We start from the raw sequence: 22459 nt of genomic DNA, 5'->3' as shown, positions 1-22459 counted from the left end.
GTACCTCCTCCCTCCTCCTGCTCCTCAGGTGTTCCTCCTCCCTCCTCCTGCTCCTCAGGTGTTCCTCCTCCCGCTCCTGCGCGCTGAGCTGAGGAGCAGCGTGGTTGTCCTCGTTCCACAGTCGTGAAGGTGCTGCTAATCTGATCCCAAACTCTCCTCCCTCCTCCCCCTCTGTCACCCCTGCGTGTGACATCGCAGCACCCCGGAGCCCCATTGGACCCGGGGAGGGCGCAGGGGCGCGCGCGCGCCGCCCGCCGCCGCTCATTTGCGCGCGCGGACGTTGCTGCGCCTCAGTTGACTTGGAACCGCGCAGAGTTTGACTTCCAGCCGCAAAGTGCAGCTCGAGGTAAGAAGCTTTGCTTTTTCTCTCTGCCTGATGAAGTTTTTTAAAGACTTTACGGAGAAACAGTTTGAAGAAAAGATTCTTTGTCGAGAAAATGGAGAAAAAGATAAATAAAGATTCCCGGGAGTTTTAGGAGGTTTGTGCTGAAACGGAGGAAAACGCAGAAAGTGACACAGATCTGTCAGAACAAAGAGCCTGCATGCTGATAATCAAAAACGACAGTTAACTCAGGACTGAGCCAAGCATCTCGACCTCCTCCTGACGCTCCTTCTGGTTGATGGAGGAGGAGGACTTCAAACGGCCTTTCCGCCTGTTTGAATCTGAAGTTTTTCATAACTTTGGCTGCTGCGTTCGTACTTGGACGGGAAGGGGGGGGGGGGGGGGGCTGTAGTGCAGAACATAACCCGGGTTAAAGCGTTCCTTTGGGCTGTCCATCATCTTATCACCGCAGGAACTGGAGCTCAGAAACAGGACCTTCTGGAGGAAACTCCAAAGGTGTCCATTTACTACAGAAGACCTTCCTGGGGGGAGAAGGGTTTCCATTACACCAACTTTATTATTATTCCTTTAAAGACAAAATATGCCAGAATTGTTATTAACTACACCGAAATCGCAGAGACTGCTCTTCCAATCATATCAGGTTTGTCCAGTAGGGGGCGATGATGAAAACTATTAAAAAAACGATTTAAAGATAAAATATCTCTATTAACAAGCGTGTCTTCTGCAGAGAAGATTTCTAAAAGTGAACATCTCCAACCACTCCATGCTACTGGATAGACTCTCTTTGGGATCTTCAGTTAAAATGGGCGGGGCTCTGGGAATTGTAGTTCTTAGAGGATTTAAAAAGCAAAACCTTCAAACCAAACTTAACTGAATACATTAAACCAAACAGAAACCAGCAGAAGCTTCAAAGTATTTCTCTGAAAATGATCGTTCCTGCATGACGGTGGGTTAGAAGAACCATAAGAGTAAAAAACACAAAAGAATAAAGTCATCAAAAGTTAAGGAAAAAAAATCCAAAATTTTAAGAAATTAACGTTGTAAAATTGTGAGGGAAAAAAAAGTCAATTTATGAGACTAAAGTCATCGTGCCTCATTTAAAAGTTGTGATTTTATAAGGAAAAAGTCCTACTTTTTCTCAAATAAAGTTGTAAAGCACACCCCCCCCCCCAAATACCCTGATTTCTATATTTTGTCTGCAACAGAAACAAACTGGATTGTCTTTGTTGAAACATTTTAAAAGTTAAACATAATCCTTTGTCTCTCAGAAAATTCCTTTTTTTTGTAAAATTACAACTTTTAAAGCAAAAATGAACAACTACAGTTCTATTCTTGTAAATTGTTTAAAAATTGTTCTTTTTTCCTAAATTTAAACTAAAATTAATTTTTTTGTGATCGTATGTTTTTTTTCCTCATAAAATTCTTTTAACATTTTAAATCTTTTTTCTCATTTATTTCATAACTTTATTCTTGTAAATAATTGCCTTATTTCATCGTTTTATTCTTAAAAAAATCGAAATTCTGTGATTTTAATCATGTAAAATTCTTTGTATTTTCTTATAATTAGAGGTTGTTCTCGTCGTATATTGTTGACTTTATTCTCATTTTCATATTTCCGCTCCTCTTTTGTGAAACATTTGGAGTCAAAGCAGAAAACCAGGACGTTTTGATGCTTTTAGAATCTTCTCAGCCCAATGAAACACACAGACGAACCTCAGCAGACTTAAAGACCTGCTCAGTGTCCCAGTGGGTCAGCGTCCAGCCTTGGCCTTTATAAATTGTCAGTTCCAGTCAGGTTGAACAAGACATTATCTATTGCTGAAAGTGTTCATAATGAGCGGATAAAAAGTGATGAAATAGTTTTAAAGAGGAAGGTGCTGTAAAGGGCAGGTTGTGCAGACTCGGGGATTGTGGGATGGATTTGCGGCGGTGGCGGCAGTGGCGGCGGTGGCGGCAGTGGCGGCAGTGGCGGCGGTGGCGGCGGTGGCCGCTTCGCTCCATTAGGAAATCACAACAAACATGAGTGTTGATCTTTTTCCAGCTCCTGACGTCACAGCCTCTCAGCTCCTGATGGTCACTAATGATGATTACCTCCACGGCAAAACTATGGAGGCTTTCATTCACTCTAAGTTTCTGGGGGTGGGGGGGGTTTAACCTCATCCATCCTTCCTCATTGATTTTTAATTTCTGAACCATGACGTCCCGCCTGGTCGGCTGTTTGAGGAAACATAACGATCGTCATCAGACTCACTTTCACTTAAAGGACTGGGGGAGGGGGAGGGGGGTTCCTCAGGCTGAGGCGTCACAAGCTCGCCGTCATTTTTGTGAGACTTGTCATAGCTGTGGTCGACCACGGCTGTGAAGAAAGAGGCAAAGAGATTTAAGGCTGAGAGCAGAGGGGCTGAGTGCAAAACCCCCCCTCTACAACCCCTCTCTGTGTGCTGGACCCCACCCTCGCCCCTGCACCCACCCATAACTCAAACACTTACAGTGTGTGCAGGCGAATGAAAAGGGGGGTGTAGCTCAGTGGGTGTGTCTGTGGAAACCAGGAAACAACACCTTAAACCAGGTTGAATGTTTGGCTCATTGTTTGCTTTGGAAAACGACTCACCTCTGCCATCTGCTGGACGGAGTCGCCCACAGTCTGTCAGTCACAACACATTAAAGGGGTCTATGTCACGCAAAATCAACGTTTGAGCTTTTAAGTGTATTATAACGTTAATTCCTTACCAGAAAACACCCAAAACTGTATTTTGATCCGTTCATTTCTGAGTATTCCTCTGAGCACCAGCCCCTCCCAACCCAGGAAAACCAGTGGGTCACATTGTGACATCACAAAGTGAGGAACCGCCCCTTCCAGGAAGAGTCTGCACTGCCAGCTCCGCCCCCAGGCTAACAAACCCCCACTTTCTCTGTGGAGCTAGCGGTGATTGGCTAAACGCTTTTATTTTCTATGCACGGTATGAAAATACGTCTTTGCAAAAGTTCAGATGTTGTTTAGTTTGTGGGAGAAACGCTGACTCTAGGATGACGTCGTGAAATGGGCGGCACCCACAAGGAGAGAAAGGCGGAGCCTCAGAGATCGAGTTCTCTTGCTTCCTGGTGGGAAAATGAGCTGTGAAAATAACTCATATTTCATTTAAAAGTTTTCTTTAGTGTACCAAAGGTAATATATTATCATATATGTGGAAATAGTTTACTCTGAAAGGCTAAAAAAAAAGCAGGATAGAGGCCTTTTAAATCGAGACGCCAAATCCGGGATCTCTGACGCTTCCCCGTCTTTGAGCACCGTCCCTTGATGTCCAGATGTTCTCAGCTTCATTGTGAAAAAAGACATTTGATCATCAGCAAACCTGGAGACTTTTCTTCATCTATCATTTGTCTGCCAAACCTAAGCCACAGCATCAACCTCTGTGACCCCAAACCTCTTTGGGAACTAAATCTTCCTGAAGTCCAGTCTGAAAATCCCACTCCGATCATCTTTTGATCTATTTTCAAAGTGCTATCAGAGGTCTTTTCATTATGATGATGCCGTTTTTGGCCAAAACCAAGGACTTAGTTTTTTTGCAGTAGGGCAGGAGTTTATTAAAAAATCACCGAGCGGAACTGTTGGTGCCCCCCTTCCCCTCTCTGTTGCTGAGAGCTCTTTGTTTACAGCCCCTCACACCACCAACCTAACATCAGTGGATCAACAAAAATGGCAGCAACATCATAGCTATCCATCCGTACAGTTCAGATCCAGATTCCAGCTCAGACGAGGAAAACACAGACGTTCGTGGATCTATTTGTCTCTAAAGATGCATCAGAAAGGGGCGGAGCTAACAGCATTTTTTTCATCTGCTCCTTACTCACCATATGAATAGAGAAAAAATCTGTTTTAATCCTAATTCTCCTTATTTATGCCCTCGTCGGAAAAATGCCAGAAGAACATGCTAAAAACACAATTTTTTGTGGGAGTGGGTCTTTACCTGCACTGACTCTCCATCCACCTGTGGGGTCCAGAAGGGCTGAGCTTCCAGCCTTCCTGCAAACAATGAGAAGATTTACAACCTCCCCAGTATTTGTTCTTGCTCCAGAATCTCGGGAAGAACCAACAAGCAGACTCTGTTGTGTCTCTTTCTCGGATCATTGTTTTCCCCGTGGATCCGTCAGCAGATCTCTGCACGTCTAAACCGGTCCATTCATCCAATTTAACTAGAAGGTTTATCCAGGTAAAGGAAAAACGGACACTTCAGAAATGTCAGCATTCCAGCTGTGAGGATCAGGGTTCATGGCATCACACTTTCTGAATGTGAGAAACACAAAACTGTCACGTGTCAGTCTAAAGACCACGCCTTTTCTGTAGCTACCCCTACACACACACACACACACACACACACACACACACACACACACACGCACACACTGCTGCAGGTTGGAGGGAAACTGCCCCTATGTTTGCCTCTGCTGTAAAGTGGGACTGTTTGTTGGGAGTAAATGGAGACGTAATTGTGTTACAACCCAACTAGTGGTCACCCGGCGAACTGATCTGGCTCCAGTTATTTTCATTTTGCAAATGTCCTGGAAAAAGGAAGTGGATGATTGTCCGCAAAAGCTAATGAGGAACCCTGAGTCTCGCCGCTTTGGCGCTTACACCATCATTAGGTCCATCGCGGGCCGTCAAAGATAGATAACCAGAAAAAGAAAGTATTTTTTTAAAATTCCGTCAGCGAATAATCGTGATTGACATGCAGAACGGCCAATTGAACATCCTCCGGTCCATCTGTCACTGCTGCTCGCTGGGTCCCCAGCGGAGGATCACTCCGGCTTCCAGGGGCGGTACTGAGGCCTGGGTCGGAGACGGAGACGCCCCCTCTGACCCCCGCCGCCCTGCCACGGCGCCTGGTTCCCGCCCGGGGGATCAGAGCCCGCTAAGGCAGCAGGGGCTCAGCCGTGGTTAGAATGATGATGACGATGAATTCAAAGTAAGAAACTAGCTGAAAAGTCACTAAGACTTTTCAAAATAAAAGAATTTTCGATTCACGTCTTTTATACAAAGTAAATTAACATTTAGTTGTGTTTTACAGTGATGTTATTGAAAAATGACCGCAAATGTAGAAGTTATTTTAATGAAACTTGTACTGACTGTACGTTTGTTTTTATGGAAGTGGCTGGAAACAGCTTTTGTCTCCACTGTTCAGTTTGCGCTCAAACCAGAAAAGTGGGGGTCAAACCAGCAGGAAGCAGCGCCGACTCAGCGGCATCCCCCCGCTTGAATGCCTCGCAGGTCAGGAAAAAACAAAACCTCTGACAAGCAGCTTCCCAATCCAGCCGCACAGCAGCCGAACATCTCCCAGAGTGCTTTGTGCTCTCAAAGATGGAGACGGCGTCTGCACTGCAGCAGCTGCTGATGGCGGGAGCAAGTCAGCTGTGCTCCCGTGGCATTTTTCTGACGATGGAGGACATTTATAAAGAAAATGAAGATTAAAACAGCATCTCAGAGGATTTCTTCATTCAAATCGTTGTGAATCAGGAGCCGTTTGACAAAAGATCGTATTTGTGACATAGAAAATACGCTTTAGCGGGCAACGAGCTTCTAGCTCCGCCCCATTCCAACCATCTGCAGGGGGTTTGGTCGGCTCTGCGCCAGAGTTTCAGCCAAACAAAGCGATGAGGTGAGGACGGCGTGTGACGTCATCCGTGCGTCCAGATAAGGCCTTTTTTTGGTCCCGCGGTGGTGTGAGCCGCTCTGCAGCATGTCAGACGTCGACGCAGAGACACAGCGATGGAAGCCACATGTGGGTCTCTGGAGCTCCTGGCGTTTCTCCCCGGGCCTGAGGAGCCGCTCCACACGGGGTCGGAGGCCCTCGCGCCTCCCCTCAGATGAGGTCATCTCCAAACCGCTTGTGGGGAAAAGCTCTTCTGCTAGTTCAGCGAGCCGTCTTTGTGACGAGTCCTGCTATCAAAATGCAGACATCCTCGCTGGGACTAAGAAGGAAGCAGGCAGCGCCGAGAGGAGGCAAGACTACCAAAACAAAAGCTTTCATTTGGAAGGCTGAGGTGAGGTGATAAAGTAAAAGAAGAAGAAACAAATCCACAGTTTGGCACGGTTTGCGTTTTTTCCTTAACAAACCAAAATGAGTGAGAAAACTGCTTTCAAAGCTTGTTGAGAGCCGGAAGCTCCTGTGTGACCTGCAGGTCAGGTGGGAGTCACCTCTGACCTGAGCCGAACTCTGACCTTTTGGTGCCTGAGAGCGAGTCCGCCCGTCAGAAGCATCTGACTTCCGCATCCGAGCAAATCGCACAAAATCTCGACACGAAACTCGGAAACTTCAACTTTTAAAAGAAGAACCTCTGCAGGGGTTAAAAAGGCCTCTGAGGCTCTGAGAGTGTTTATCGTCAGTGAAAGGATTGTTTTACGTTTGGCTGGACAGAATAAACTACAGCCCAGATCCTGATGCTCCACTTTAATAGACTCGTTCTTTCCTCGTTAAACCTGAATCCTGGAATCGCTGCTTCTCAGCTGCCAAACACTGACTGACACCAACCTGCCTCAGTTTTCCTCCCGGCGGAGGTAAACAGGAAACAGAAAAGCTGGGCTTTGCGAGGCCGGAGCGCAGCCACAAGCTGCCGTGCAGAAGCCACAGATGTTTGGACAGCAGCAGGAAACCCAAAGACATATTTAGACGTTCAATTAGTTTCACTGCGACTCTGTGGGAAAGGATTCAGTAACACGTTGGTGAACAGAGAAAATCATTTGGCTTTTAAGATAAAGAAAAATACTAAAAGTGGTGAAATTTGTGAGAAGAGGACAAAAAGAGAAACGAGATCCAGCTCCAAGTTTTGCTCTTAATGAGGGGCTCGGTTTTAAATTTCCTTTGGCTAAAAGAAACAGAACTGTAAACTTCCAATATTTGTCTTGTTTTAAATTATTCAGAAGAACCAAAAAGGGCGTTAATTTAATAAACGTGACTGGAAACGTCAGATACAAACCGGTTCCTTCATGTTTCTGCAGACGGGGGCTGCTGATGTTTCAAAATAAGAGCTTACCCAACGAGAGAACCGCTTTACTGTCTACCTGCTCGACCACAGAAACCGATGAAGCTGCCTACAAATGCAAGTGTGGGAAAAGCCCGCGGTATCCCGATAGGGATCACAGCAGGGCTGCTGGAGCCTATCCCCAACTACTGTCGGGTGAAGGTGGAGGTCACAGGTCGCCTGTCCGTCGGAGGACCTTTTTGTCGATTCCTTTACTGCTCAAACAAAAATGGGAACAATTGAATCAATAAAGCGTCAAAATGAAACAAACCTGAAGACCTTCAACTCGGTTTGTCGTCAGCAGACATTTCCTGCATGGATCATTCCATAAAAGGGCGGGAAAAAGTAAATTCAAGTTTGTTTGCTTTTTTGTCGACCCGCCTGATAAACATAACACCACGCGCCTAGACATGTATGTAGTTAAATAAAAACAGCTGGTTTAAAATAGTAGTAATGAATTAAATCTGAAGACACAAAAAGCTGTTTGACTCCATTTTTAAAATAAATCGCTGGGACATTTCTGAAACCAGCCTCCAGTGGTCGACCCGACAAAGGAGCCTGATGTTGGCGAAAAGGCGTTTCATTGGCGGATGTCAGGTCTGATGTTTGCTTTGGTGCCTCACACACACACACACACACACACACACGTGAACACACAGGTCCTTTCAGAGTCTCTTCCACCACGCAGAGGCTGATTGTGTGTAAATGCTTGCATTGGCGCCGGCTCCTTCTCAGAATGGTTACTTAACAAAGTTCCAGCTGTCGGGTCGGGGAGGGGTCCCGCTGCTCGCTGTGGGACAACACATGACTTCACTCCCAGCTCGTTTGACCTGAAGGGTAAACACTTTTCACTGACGTTATAAACGTCTGGAGGCTAAAATTAAGTCTTGAGGTCATTAAGTGACTCTATCTTATGTTGCCTGGACGGAACGGACCGTTAAACCAGAACCCGACCCCGTTTTCCAGCTGGACCTGCTCTGCTTGCACTTAATTACCTGGATCAGGTGGATCAGGTCAATCAGAATCTCTCATCTGAGTCTGACTGAGTCTGAGAGACTGTTCTTCACTTTAACCGTTGTGCTATCTTAGATGACCCCCCCCCTTCCATTGACGTGTTCTCCCTACCATGACAAAGGTGGATAAAGGTGGAAAGATTTCATGTAATCCATGGACACCAGTGAAGATCACAAATCATTGAAGAAAAAAGGTTCAGAGCACTGTCTAGTGGGTCTAGATGACCCAACTCCCAATGTCAAAGTGCCTAGGATAGCACAAGGGTTAAAAATGCACACATTATTAAAAGACATTGGAGTAAATATTGCAATATAATATATTTCACATTTGTTTTCTTTACAGAAATTCAAAATTCCCCAGATTTAAAGAAACAGAAGAGGCAAAAAAGTTGAGAGTTGCACGTCACAAATTCATAAAAAAATGTTTTTAAAAATGGCGCCTTTTCGAACATAAACACTCACCTGAGCACAGGTGTTAGCTCACCTTTGCAATAATAGTTTGCATGATTGAATGAATGAAATATTTCACACTAGTTGGTTTTAAGGCATAAGTATGCGTGTGTGAACACTATCTGTTTTGTGTACATGTCGACAGGTGGACATTTTTGCAGCTAGCAGGTGTGTTGATAACATTTGAGTGTGTGTGTGAACAGGCCCCGCCCTTTTTGTACTACATTTGAACCTTACCATAATGATAAACAACCAGTAAACTTGTTGCTCTATGCTGCTTCATGGTCTTACCCCCCTTCCCCTCCTATTATCACCCTCCTACCCCCCCCCCCCCTCTCTCTAACGTCCCTCTCTCTTCTTCCCCTCTTTCCTTTTCCGTCCGGTCCAACACCAAAGATTTTCAAACATGATTGAAATTAATAAAGTTTGGCCTCAATTACAAAAGGGGTTTATTCAGACATACCTTTGGTTTGTCTGAAGATTAATAACCCCTCTTGTTAAAGTAAAATATGTCCAACACAAGAGGCCCTCAGCTCTCATCTGCCTGCCTAGCTGTTGGACAGGACAAGTTAAAAAAAAAAATGGCGCCTTTCTCTGTTTTTTTTTTTCATTTAAATTTGTAGAAGGGACTAAATGCAATTTTTATAAAAACATATATGGATGGGTTATTTTTTTATTAATCCACCTGGAAGCAGGTGAGGAAGGGCTGTAAAACAGTCCTGGAGGAGGAGGAGGAGCAGAACCTTCATTCTATGTGAGGACAGACGAGGAAGACACAGACACACACCTGGCCTTGTTTACCATCCACACAGGTGGAAGCAGAGGAACGTTCCCACCGTTACGGTCTGCTGAACGCAGGAAATGACTCAGTGGATGTTAAAAGACTAATGCGCACTTTAAGTACGGAAGCAATTCTGTAGCATAATTAAAAATAAAAGTCAATACTTCAAAATGATTTTATTTTTTACTTAAAAACGTGTATTCTGTGTCATAATTAAAATGAAAATGCAAAGAGGGGATTTTCATTTTCACATCCACCCTGCGAACATTGTCGCATTATTCAATTTGCATAAGCATTTCTAGAGGGGAGGCGGGGCGATGATGTCAGTGTTATCTCCATCTCCATATCTGGGCTAGAACCAGCCTACAGTGATGAGCCAGAACTCCCAATCAGACGTTTCGTTTTTGCATTTACGCTGTTAGTGGAAGTGTCCCCTTGTTCCATCGTTTGAGCTCAGGTGGTCTAAATAACCTGAACCAATAAAATAAAAAACATACTGTTTTGTTAGCATTTTGTGTGGACAAATTACTATTAGTATTAGACTATTTAGTATCTTCAATTCCTACCACTAATTTGTGCTCACAGAATACTAGTTTTAATCACAGAATACTAATTATTTGCACAGAATGGTAATTTGTGTGCACAAAAGGTTAATTCGTGTCCACTTAATGCTAATTTGTGACCAAAAAATCCTAATTGTGTGCACAAAGCTCATTTGTTTGCACAAAATAATATAGTATTGTAACGACCCAGCTGGTACGTCACTTTTGCGGGGAAGCAAGAGCCAAGCTGCTGATTAACTGGCTAAGTTTTAGATTAGATTAAATTAGATTCAACTTTATTGTCACTGCACATGTAGGTACAAGGCAACGAAATGCAGTTGGAGTTGTCTGTCTGTGGAGAGCTGTCTGTGCTCCATACGCCACACGACCCCGGACAGTCTCAGAGAGGAAGAAACAGGCAACACACCACGAACAGCCTAACAGCATGGGGATCACTTGTGTTCCCAGCCCTCTCACTCATGGTTTTCACATCAAGATTCCCCACTTCCCATTAGTCTTATGGGCTGAAGGCGGGGCTAACCCCCAGGTCGCTACAGTATTTTATAATTTGTTCCCACAATATACTATTTGTGTGCATGAAGTACAAATTTTTCTGCACAAAATGCTAACTTTGTTTGCGCCAAATGCTCATTTTGTGTGCGCCAAATGCTAATTTGTACACACAAAATGCTAATGTGTTCACACAAAATGCAAAAGTGTTTGCACAAAATTACAAGTTATTAGCACAAAATTCTAATTTGCTGATACAAATTTTTAATTTGCGGGAATAATTTAAAAAACCTTTTCTTGTACGTCATGTCCAGGGCTCCGTAAGGCGCTCTGCATCAAATCGGCTGAATCTCAGAACGAGGCTGAAACTCACTAAAGTCACCAACTGCTCATGGAGCTGAAACTTCAGTCCTCTGCATCATTTCTGCTGCTTCTGCCCCCCCCCCCCATCTTCATGTGGTCTCATCACATGTTCCTGTTCCGCCCTGTCATGTACACGGACTAAAGGATGTCACCTTTCTCATAAGGAAAGAGAACCCCCCCCCCCCCCACACACACACACACAGTGATGCAGTCGCTCTGCCACCCCCCTTGTTGTGTTAATCGTTTTCATGGAGGGAGGGGTAACAAGTGATGCGTGCTGCACTTATTCTGCTGACTCCTCCTGGCAAACGAGGAAGAGCATCAGCAGTTTGGGACGAAGTCGATGAAGACTACGGGGGGGTGCATCAGAAGTAGATGTGTTATAGGAACATTACTTAAAAACAATTCGTTAAGCACTGCTTGATCTAAAAAGTAATCTAGTAAATCAAGTACTTAGTAATTAAAAAGTAACTTAATTACTCTATAAACATCGTTTCATGTCAATACTTGATAGAAAGCCAATGAACTGAAATTAGTTAAAAAATACATTTTTAGTATAACAACAAAAACATTTTCTAAACTTTAACTTTTGTAATAAAAGTAAACAGTTAAAGATTAAAAAGAGAGTTTGACTTTTTTACGAGATAAAACAGAAATTCCAAAAAGTGTGTTTCCATCTCAGTCAGCTGGTTGGTCTACATCTGCATGTATGTTCTTCAGACAGTTAGAATTTAAAATGCTCTCGAAGCTATGAACACTTCCAGCTCTCCGTCTGAACACTGGCCGTCTGCAGGTGTGGGTCCCGGGTGACCCGGACGGAGTTTCAAGGTTGTCCACTGCTGGGCCCGTAGAGGGGCTCTTCTTTTTCCTGTGGTCGTCCTGCGGAGACACGTCAGAGTGAATACGTCTACAACACGTAAGGGTCGAGTTCCAGAGAGGTCAAGCTCAGACATGAAGGTCCCGTGTTCTGCATCCGTATCCACTGATAAGGCCTGCTTTGCTTTGCTGGGATGAAGCCCAGGATGGGGGGGGGCTGTTTCCTTTCTGTCCTCACAGAGACAGAGTGTGTGTGTGTGTGTGTGGGGGGGGGTGACGCTGCAGACCGCCGCTCTGTCTGTAAAGTTGAGAGGTGCTGGAGGGAACGTGACACTGCACAGTACGTACACAATTCTGGTTAGTTTTTTTTTCTTTTTTTGGGGGGGGGAGGGCACATCCTGCCTGTGCATGGGGGTGGGGGTGAGGGGTTCTTCATGTGCTGAGTCAACTTTGGTTTCCCCGTCCTCTGTGTTTGCGTGGAACACGTTCAGAGTGGAAGGCAGGCGGCGCCGTGCACTCCAGTGGTAATGACAGCGTCCTCCGGGGGGGGGGGGGGGGGGGGGGGGGGGCAGCACTGCAGATGGAAATGCAGCTGCACGGTGCGACTGCAGGGATACTTTCAGCTGCATGTCCCGGACGATAACCCCTCCCTGCATGTGTGGTGTGTCTCTGCAGCGATCGGAGCCCCGCCGTGGTGAGCCGAGATGATTCCTGCGCTCATCTGTGCTTTGGTCTCAGTCAGCGTGGCAGAGAATGCTTTAGACGTTCTGTACCCGGACCTGGAGTTCTCCAGAACCATCTATGTCACAGGTGAGCTGCCCTCTGCGCTCCCGAATCAGCGGAGATCTTGCTGTGTTCTGTTGGTGACCCTGACTCTGGAGGGTTTCTCCTTCCTCATTCATTTCCATCCTGCTGGAAAGATGTCAAACAACTGCTCAGGCGGGAGAACGGCGGTGCGGACCAATCAGAAGCTGCATGGAGGAGCATTAAACATCACTGAGGAAAAGCTTTCCACATTTCCATGAACATGACTGAGCGTTCCTCGGTTCTTCTAGCATGAGGCCGTCGTAATGACTTTAACCCCGGAGAACCCACGGGGTCAAATTATTTTCCTTTGGCTGCTGTTTTGGTTCAAAATGAAGTAAAAAAAAAGTTTAAAGGAACTCTAAAAGCCAAGGAGAAAGATGTTGTTGGATTATCCAGGGTTAAAAGCCTCATTGATAGTCTGGGAGTCTCCTGAAGATGCTTCTGCTCTTTGATTTTTACCTGATCAAAGAAAACAGTCATTTAAAATAACGAGGAAACATTTTCAAATGGATTTTGTTTAATCAAGAATAAAATAAGAAGTAACTCCTACAAATATCAATGAAATGTCCAAAACTGTGTTTTATCTGATTGAAAGATTATAATGTATAAACTAAATGAAATATTTAAGAGCTTAACTTTAATATTTAATATCTGAATACAGTAATAGCTGGATAATTAATCACTTAAATGTTCTTATCCCATGGTCCGGGTGATTGGTTGCCAGGTGCAGATTAAAAAGTAATAATCCACAGGGATAATGCATACATAAAAAAGGAGTTCCGGTCACATAGCCTAAATGTTCTGTATCACTCCGCTGGAATCTTTAAAATAACCTTTATCTTCATATTCTGGACAAAAACAAGCGGTAAGAGCTGAACTTTCTCTCTGAGCTGATGCTTTATTTAACACATCATGATCATCAGCATAGATATATCGCTTTGCCGGATCAGCCGTTACCATGACAACGAGCTGCATCACGCATCAAATAGTCTGCGAGAGCAACGGCCCTCCGCTCCGCGTGGGATGGCTCAGGCTTCCACTTCATCCGTTAATTCGTGACGATGGACACCTGGTCGGGCGCATTATCCCTGACGTAATTATCTTTAAAAGCGGTTTAAAATACTAACCCATGAAAACAAACAACTGCTTTAAACTTGAACTACTTCAGTAATACCTTCAAAAATATGTTAAACTGTGATTTCTACATGAAAGAAGAACAAAACCTCACTTTTCTACTGTTCTTTCAAAAACCATTTCATCTCCAGCAGTCGAAACGAAGTCCAGTAAATTTATTTGAAATATTTTTCATCAGACGTAAATGTAAACACAATAAAATGGTCCAAAAGGAACCGAAACAAAAACAGAATCCAATGGATGTTCTAAGGCTTGGTTTGAATAAAGCTTCTTCAAACGTGTTTTAGACAAGATGCAAAAACCGTTTTGGGGGACTTAACTAAAAGCAGCCATTTTTAACCAAGATAACCAACAGAAGATGGCTTTGCAGGTTTACACGTGAGACCTCGCGGATCAGAGAAAACAAACAGGAAAACCATGACAGCAGCTGCAGACCCTCATCCTCAGGAGAAGAATTAGTTCAAAGAAATTAAAAACTCCCCCCTGAAACGGCCCATCAGCTCCGAACAACGGATCGATGGGCCATTAGCCGCTGGGCTCAACCTGGACGCGTGCTTACACAGCAGCTGGAGGGAAGACGAGCCAAGCCAGCAGAAGAATCGTCTGTGGTACCATCCTCCTGACAGACTGGCCGCTCCACCACGCTCCCCAACTGTGGACCGCTCAAAAGAAGCAGCTTCGTCGGCCACCACAAACTAGACGACAAACTCGACCAGAAAATAACCACAAACCGCAAAGAACTTCCACCGAGACGAGCAAAAAGAGATGAGGGACAGAAAGATAACATTATGTCCTAACATTCCACAATGGAACGTTAGTGCAGCCGTAACAAGAAAGAAATTGAAGCTATGAAGAATAAAGTCCAAATCTTCTAAACAGAAGTCAATGTTTCTGTTACTGAGAATCTCCATTCCGAGCGAGGTCCCAAAAGGTTGTCGTACGAGAGAAGCCGTGTGGTTCTGAAAACAATGAGGCATACTTCCAAACACCCAGAATTCTGTCGGTTCTCACAGAGAACGTGACCCTCAACCAACAAACCTTTTCAAACTCAAACACTAAAAGACTAAACCAAACCTGAGTGAATTCACAAAAACTTCCCACCTCAACCTAAAGTTCCAAAACAGTCTTACCTGAAGTTACACAGACTTATGAGACACGCGTGATGGTATCGCACAGTGTCCGTACGCCACACTCCAGTCCAGGGGTGGCCAAACTACGACCCAGGGGCCATTTGCATTATTAAAATCTGGCCCGCCAAACTGGAATAAATTTTAACAAGAATCCTAACTAAAGGGTATATCCTGCTTTTCTTAAGCCTTTCAGAGTAAACTATATCCATAAATATGATAATATATTACCTTTGGCACACTAAAAAATTATACATTTGATGAAATATTAAGTTATTTTCACAGCTCATTTTCCTACGCGGAAGTAAGATGACTCGATCTCTGAGGCTCCGCCTTTCGCTCCTTGTGGGTGCCGCCCATTTCATGACGTCATCCTAGCGTCGGTCTCGGCCGCGTGTCGGCGTTTCGCCCACGAAAACAAACAATATCCGAACTTTTGCAAAGATGGATGTGCACATTGTGGATAGAAAAGGAAAGTGTTTAGTCGATCACCACTAGCTCCACTGAGAAAGTGTGTGTGTGTATTAGCCTGGGGCAGAACTGGCAGTGCAAACTCTTCCTGGAAGGGGCGGTTCCTCATTTTGTGATGTCATAATGTGAGAACCCAGTTGGGTTTAAGACTTCACTCAGTTGGTGGAGTAGCACTTCTCTAGAAGGATATCTCAGCATCTCATTCAAGCCCTGATGACAACACAAGGAACCTGTGATACCACCGTGGTGTTTCATGGCTGAACCCCCTGGAAGCTTCACACAGTTTTAACGGCGGCTTGCTTGTGGCATCACTGCCTGAGAGGCGCTCCAAGCGTTTTTATCCTACTCCTTAAATCCGTATCCTCTAAAGTTACGTGACTCTTTGGTTTGCTTTCACACCGAACACAAAGGCCAGCAAACACCAGTCTTCCATATTTACAGACAAAATCATTTCTGAAACCTGGACATGAGCAAAAAAAACAAGAAATGCTAAACAAAAACATTTTAGCTAACAGAGCTTTTCCGAGAAGTGGGTTTGAAGGAGGCAAAGTCCCTGACACGGATTCTGGGTTCACGCCGGACCCATAGTCTGTTGGTTTGTCTGTGCTTGAACCTGATTAAGCGTGCTGAGGCTGGGCCAAAGGTGAAAGGTGGTTCAGATATCGGTTCAGAGGACTCTGGCGCCGTAGAGGTGGGAATGATTTTCCAAAATTGAACTTAACCTGTCTTATGAATCCATGAAAGCATCTGGGTGTGGAACCAAATGATGTGCTCTAAAGACAGACCATAGAAAAATTAAGGGATACACTCTGAGCTCTAGAAGATCTTTCCTTCTTTATCTCCTTCTTTTTCATTTCCTTTTCAATCTTTTTTTGGTGGAGGGTAAACAAACAAAAATAAGGTAATACTGCCACCTACTGGATAGAAGGAACATCTGCTCTCAGGTCCAGATTGTTATGGATATTGTGAGTGCTGGGCCAGTAGGACCAGGACAACACGTGTGCTGTAGCGGTGTCAGGTCCAGTTGTCTCGAATCAGCAGGTTCTGACCTGAAGGCGAGACCTGTGGGCTCTAGAAATGTTTGAAGCTGCAGTTCTTTCACAGATTCCATCTTTGTTTTTCAGAAGATGGCCCTCGCCTCACATTGGTGGCAGAACAATCCAAGGTGGTTTCAAGGAGAGGCGGAAACGTGACTCTACCCTGCAAGATCCAGAGGGACCAATCACTGGCACCCAGTCGCAAGATGAGGATTAAATGGACCAAACTAACCTCTGACTACCTAAAAGAAGTATCCAGTTACATCTTTCAGAATCTGAAATGTGCTAAGCTTACGGTAAATATTCTAAAACTGTTCTTTTCCTGCCTTCACCCTCTTGTAGGAGGACGTCTTTGTTGCTATGGATTACAATAAAAAGAGTTTTGGGAGTTACCATGGACGGGTGCACCTTCAAAGCTCCTCTCCGATGGAATGTTCCCTGGTCATCACAGACATTACCCTGGAGGATTATGGGAAATATAAGTGTGAAGTCATTGATGGGCTGGAGGATGGAACGGTGGTGGTTTCCCTGGACCTTGAAGGTAAGACTTGTAAGAACAGACCATAAAACACACGAGGAGGAGTAAAATTGCGGATGTGCAGCATGTCAGTAGTCAGAACTTCCTCTACCCCTCTGGTCACCGGCGGGAACCATTTCCGGAGTACTGAATGAACTACATCTCCCACAACCCCCAGTGCACATGCCACACACCTGACTTTCATTTGCAATCACTCACGGCATACCTTTTTTTTTTTTTATCACAGCATACTTAAGCACTGTACTGAGGCTCACTCAGTGTGAAGTATTGTTTGTGCCACTCTGCCTGCATTACCGAGCGTTTTATCTGTATCTTATCTTCTGATTTCCTGACCCTGTATTGTCTCTGACTCTGTTTGCCTTCCTTCTGTCCCGAATCTCTCCTGGATCCTGACTATTCCTGTTTCTTCTCTGATGCTCCCATGCTCGTTTTTGACCCCTGCCTGCCTGATTCGGATTTAGCTTTGTTGACTTTTAGCTGAGCCAATAAACCTGCTGCAATTGGAACCAGCTGTCTACCCCCTTACGTGTGACACTCTGAATGGCGTAGACCATTTACTGGGGTCAAAAAAATGAAGAATGAAGCCAGTGTCCAGTTAAAGAAATGTCCAGTTAAAGAAAATGTATATTACTGTAATTTGCAAACTAACAAAAAAGTAAAAACGTAATTTTACATGCAATGAAAGCAGAATTACAAAATTAACTTCCATTAAGTTACTCGGATCCTGTCTTTTTCTTCTTCTGTTCCTTTCAGCTTTTTCCTTCAGGGGTCGACACAGCAAATCAGCTTCCTCCATCTAACCCTGTCTTCTGCATCCTATTCTCTAACACCAGCTACCTTCATGTCTTCCTGCACTGCATCCAGAAACCTCCTCTTTGGTCTTCCTCTAGAGTCTAGACCTCTTGCCTTGCAGCTCTAGACTCAGCATTCTTCTACCAATAGATTCACAGTCTCTAGGCCCAACAACATGGATGCTCTCACCACAGTTTTCTATACCTTTCCCTTTCATTTGAGCTGTAACTCTATCACTTTTCTCCGCTCTGCATGCACTCACACTCTCCATTCCTCTGGACTGTTGACTCTAGATCCTTCAAATCCTCAACCTTCTTTCTGCACTCTTCTACCTGTAACCTCAGTCTTTCACTTGGGTTCCTTTCATTCACACACATAAACTCTGTCTTGCTGCTGCTAGTCTTTATTCCTCTTGGGGGGCAAACTTCCAAAAAGAAAAGAAAACGAAAAATCAGTGCAAAACATTTCACTTCCACAACCACACCTTCCTGACTCATTGGGCTAGGTATTGATACACTTGCAGAACCGCTGTCTTACTCTAGCCTCAACCTGTGACATCCAGGACAACGTGGGGTTGCGTGTCTTGCCCGAGGACACTTTGGTCTCAGCTTTGGCTCAGAGGATGGGCTCGTCTCAGGGCAGAAGCTGATTCTTCATAGCTCTTCTCTGCTTCCACCCCCTGCCTGCAGGTGTTATCTTCCCTTACTTTCCACGGTTGGGTCGCTACAACCTCAACTTCTACGACGCAGAGCGGGCGTGCCGAGATCAAGACGCCGTCGTGGCATCCTTCGACCAGCTGTATGACGCATGGCGGGGGGGCATGGACTGGTGTAATGCTGGCTGGCTGAGTGATGGCACTGTGCAGTATCCCATCACCACCCCCAGGGAACCCTGTGGGGGCAAAGACACGACCCCTGGCATCCGTAACTATGGTCTAAGAGACAAGGACAAGGGCCACTACGATGTCTTCTGCTTCACCTCCTACCACAAAGGTAAGGACCAAACCATTTACCCCATTTAAGAAGGGGGCAGGCTTTACACCCTTTGGGTTTGTTGGACCCAAAGGGTGTGGAAATCTTTGCATGTCTAGACCTGATCTTACAGAGTTTCAATTGAGAAACTCGAGTTAGACACACAGGATGACTGTCACGCAATTTCTTAAATCTTCTTGGCTCAAGAAAGCATTTTAGTTCCCATCAGCCTCCTTTCCTTTCCTACTCTTCAGGTCGCTTCTACTACCTGATCCATCCATCCAAGCTGACCTACGATGAAGCAGTGAGAGCTTGTCAAAAAGATGGCGCTCAGATTGCCAAGGTTGGCCAGATGTTTGCTGCCTGGAAGTTGCTGGGTTACGACCGCTGCGACGCAGGCTGGTTGGCAGACGGTAGTGTACGTTATCCGATTTCCCGCCCCCGGAGGCGCTGCAGTCCCACAGAAGCGGCGGTGAGGTTTCACGGCTTCCCTGACAAGAAGCACAAGCTGTACGGAGTCTACTGCTTCAAGGGCAACAACTGAGGGACACAGAGCTTTCTGCAAGCAGCTGCATACAGTTCACAAGCATGCACAACACATCTAAGGAACACACCAGGGGAGCTGAAACAACAGAAAAAAAGAGGAACTGACACGTCCAATCCAACTGTGATGCTTTAGTTCATAGAAAAATGATGCCAGCTGACTCATGTCGTTTTTTAATCTGGGACATGATCCTCTTGAAGGACAGTTTACACCCATATCATTATTTAATCAAAGCCTTGTAGAGGGTTTGTCATAACCACAGCGATCCTGACATCCAGAAATGGACTAGAAAACTGTGAACGGCTCATACCTGACTGTTGGATAAAACTTTGGCCACTTGTTGTGCTTAGAATACACGCCTAAAGTTTGTTTGCTTCGCCATTCCTCGCTGTCCGATCTGAACAAGGTGCTCCAACTGGTACTTTGTACTTCACCTACAGTCCAGTATTTGATGTTTTTGTACAAGTCTTTTGGACCAAACATAAGAGTCACAGCAAAGTGAACTAGAAACAGGAAGTGTACGTCTTTTCTGTAGGAAGTGGTTATCTAGAACATGTATTACTGTTAATGCATTTGTGTTTTCATATGTTTTGGAAAGATGGACTCTTTATTTTGTCTTTTAGATGAAAATATCCAAGATTATTTTAGTTGCATTAAACACAATTAGGCCGAATCCGAATTGCTTCCCAACCTCTACGGCTTCTCCCTATCCCTACATTTTTCCCTCCAAGTGGAGAGACATGGAAAGAAATAGGGTCTTCAATTCCGGATGTTACTACCGCTCAATGACATCATCTCCCGCTGAGTTAGGGTTAGCTGCTAGCGCTCTAAAAATACACAACAACATCATTTTATAACGTTAAAAAGTCATGCTAAAATAAAGACTCAATACTTGCATTTAAATGTAAACTTCTCCACGCCACAGATCACCCTACTGGTGGAGGGTTAGCCAGCCATAAGTCACTAAAGCTCCTCCGTAAAAAAAAAAAACTTTGGGATACCACTACAGCTTCAAATGCCCCTTCGATTGGAGCAAAAGGGAGGAGCCAGAGGGGTAGGGGAGGAATTCAGATTTGGCCTTAGAGTAGCGACAAAGTAACTTACAATCAACATCTAAAAAGTGAGAAAATATACCAAGCGGCAGAAAATAAAAAAGCATGAATAAAAAAAACTCACCAATTCTCTATTAAATCACTTCTACAATGAAATCTGTGGCTGTGTATCTGCTTGGCTTGGGTTTCAGAGCACGTCTAGCTTGGGTAGAATAGATAGAAAAAAATATGAATTATTGTAAAGTAAAAAAAAACTGATTTGTTTTTTTAAATGCAAATAATGTAATCTTAACCGTAGAATAAATTGAGCCAGGTTGCCATAAAGCTACTTTAATGCCTGGCTAACACAAAATGAATGAAAAATGTGTTCATTTTTTCAGTTTTATGATTCTGTAACTCACAATTCATACATTAGAGTGAAAAGTTGGCTTTAAGTTAGAGCAAAAAAATGAAAAGTGTTGTTGTCCTTGTTTAAAATCTACAGGGCTCCATAGAAAATAAAAACAGATTGGAGCTGCAGAAAAAGTTAAATTGTAGGAAGAAAAACTCATTTGGGGTTCTGAACTGGATCCATGTACTTTTTGGCATTTCAAAATTCCCCTTAAATAAATAAAACCAAAAAAACAACAAAACAAAAGTATTTCTTTTCTCTGTTTCATTGTGTTTGTCGATATAAAGAAACCAAAATAGAAAACCAGTATTTACGTTTATACTGTGCTTAGCAGCCGGGTAAATAAATTACCTGTTCAGATGCATCTTTTTCTTCTTTGTCAGTGTTAAAAATCTTTAAGGAGAGTTAATAAAAAAAATTGGTTATGACCTAACCAAAATTACAATTTTTCCAACAGGTGTCATTCTCCAAGAAGATCAGATAAATACGGTCTATAGAGGAAGCGTTAAACCAAATCCCAGAGAAAAACCTTCTTGTGACTGATCTTGAACAGAGGTCAGGTCTGAGGAATGCATGCACACTTCAACACGACTCTGCAGCAGCCGGCTAGACGTGCTGTCCGGCCTTAGAGCTCACTGCTCAAGCACCTCCACATGTTGATCAACCACAGCCTGCTAGAAAAGGACAAAATGCAAAACCTTTTCGTGCCAACGTTCCATGTTCTTCCATGTAAGGAAGTCCGCCGGTGCAGAGTGGACTCACTGAAGCTGGTCTGCCAGGGTTCAAGTGTTCGCCACCTGCTTTTACAGTCCAAAAACACACATGTCAAATGCTTGAAAGTATTTCGATGCATTTCCATGAACAGCATCCTGCAGCTGCAGACTAACAGCTGGGAGGAATCGTGTCCTGCTGTGCAACTACACCTTTTCTTTGTAAAAAAGAAAATGTTAGAAGACAGTTATTGTTTTGACGTAACCATGCAAAGTTTCAATAACTATAGTGAGCTACCTTTACACTGACTATTAAATTGCGCAAATAGGATTGGCAATGATAAATTCGCCTCATGGAAACACAACAGCTTAAAAAAAAAACAACAGCATTTTTTGGAAAAAAAAGTTAGTTGTTGGAGGAAGTGGTTTTTTGAGGCGTTTCGAAAAAGACACGTTTCCCAAAACTGCAACGGAAACACGTTAAATTTTTCAAGTTAAATGAGTCACATGACCAACAACCGGATGACGATGCGCCCCTTGGTCGCTGCACAGTGGGCACCACCAAAGTTGCGTGTGTCGTGTGGAAGCTCCTCTGGAAACCACCATTTCCCAAAATGGCTTCATCCGTAGCCCCTCCCACGTGTACGGAGCTCGCGCTCCACGGCTGACGTCTCCTTTGATCGATGATGATGAGCACAAGCGCCGTGGCGGAAATCTGAACGTATCTGCTGTCAATCAAAGTATTGATCAGATCCGTCACCGTGTTTCTGAATGACTTATCACATCAGCTGGTTTGTGTTTATTCACATAATTATCATTTAATGGAAACTGTCTAATTGTCAAATAGTGTTTTTTTTGGACACTTCCAGAGTTTTGATCAAGTTTTGCACATACGTGAGATGGAAACTATTGTTGGAACTTTTTTTTAATCTCAATTGTTTCTCAAAGACTTTCCCGAATGTTAAATCTTTGAATGTCACTTCAGAGACAAAAAAGTGGTGCAGCATATTTTTATCTGACATTTTCATGAGCCATTAAAAAAGTTAGTTT

At 44.2% G+C, this 22459-nt stretch overlaps 1 protein-coding gene across 3 annotated transcripts; it reads left to right on the top strand.

The window, feature by feature from the left end:
- Nucleotides 1–206: 206 nt before the first annotated feature.
- LOC101160748 (hyaluronan and proteoglycan link protein 1) lies at nt 207–20948 on the top strand. Of its 3 annotated transcripts, none has more exons than XM_023960803.1 (6): nt 207–346; nt 12511–12645; nt 16502–16662; nt 16754–16952; nt 18431–18733; nt 18967–20948. In XM_023960803.1, the coding sequence occupies exons 2-6, from the start codon at nt 12540–12542 to the stop codon at nt 19254–19256; spliced, it is 1059 nt and encodes a 352-aa protein (XP_023816571.1). In that variant the 5' UTR covers nt 207–346; nt 12511–12539; the 3' UTR covers nt 19257–20948. The 3 variants fall into 3 exon arrangements, with proteins under 3 accessions (XP_023816571.1, XP_023816569.1, XP_023816570.1); XM_023960801.1 differs by having other exon boundaries at nt 216–346; nt 16499–16662; XM_023960802.1 differs by lacking the exon at nt 207–346 and adding an exon at nt 12271–12359 and having other exon boundaries at nt 16499–16662.
- Nucleotides 20949–22459: the final 1511 nt, after the last annotated feature.

The sequence above is a fragment of the Oryzias latipes genome, chromosome 12 (assembly GCF_002234675.1).
Source record: "Oryzias latipes chromosome 12, ASM223467v1".
NCBI classification, from domain to species: Eukaryota; Metazoa; Chordata; class Actinopteri; order Beloniformes; family Adrianichthyidae; genus Oryzias; species Oryzias latipes.
The sequence above is the reverse complement of the archived record's forward strand: the minus strand, read 5'-3'. Positions and strand labels throughout refer to the sequence as shown.

What these genes read in the sequence shown, in the direction of transcription:
- LOC101160748 (XM_023960801.1), top strand. Translation starts at nt 12,540, where the DNA reads ATGATTCCTGCGCTCATCTGTGCTTTGGTCTCAGTCAGCGTGGCAGAG. An exon ending in CAGAACCATCTATGTCACAG is followed by an intron (nt 12,646 to 16,498) that starts GTGAGCTGCCCT and finishes TTTGTTTTTCAG; the next exon opens with AAGATGGCCCTCGCCTCACA. An exon ending in CTTCACCTCCTACCACAAAG is followed by an intron (nt 18,734 to 18,966) that starts GTAAGGACCAAA and finishes CCTACTCTTCAG; the next exon opens with GTCGCTTCTACTACCTGATC.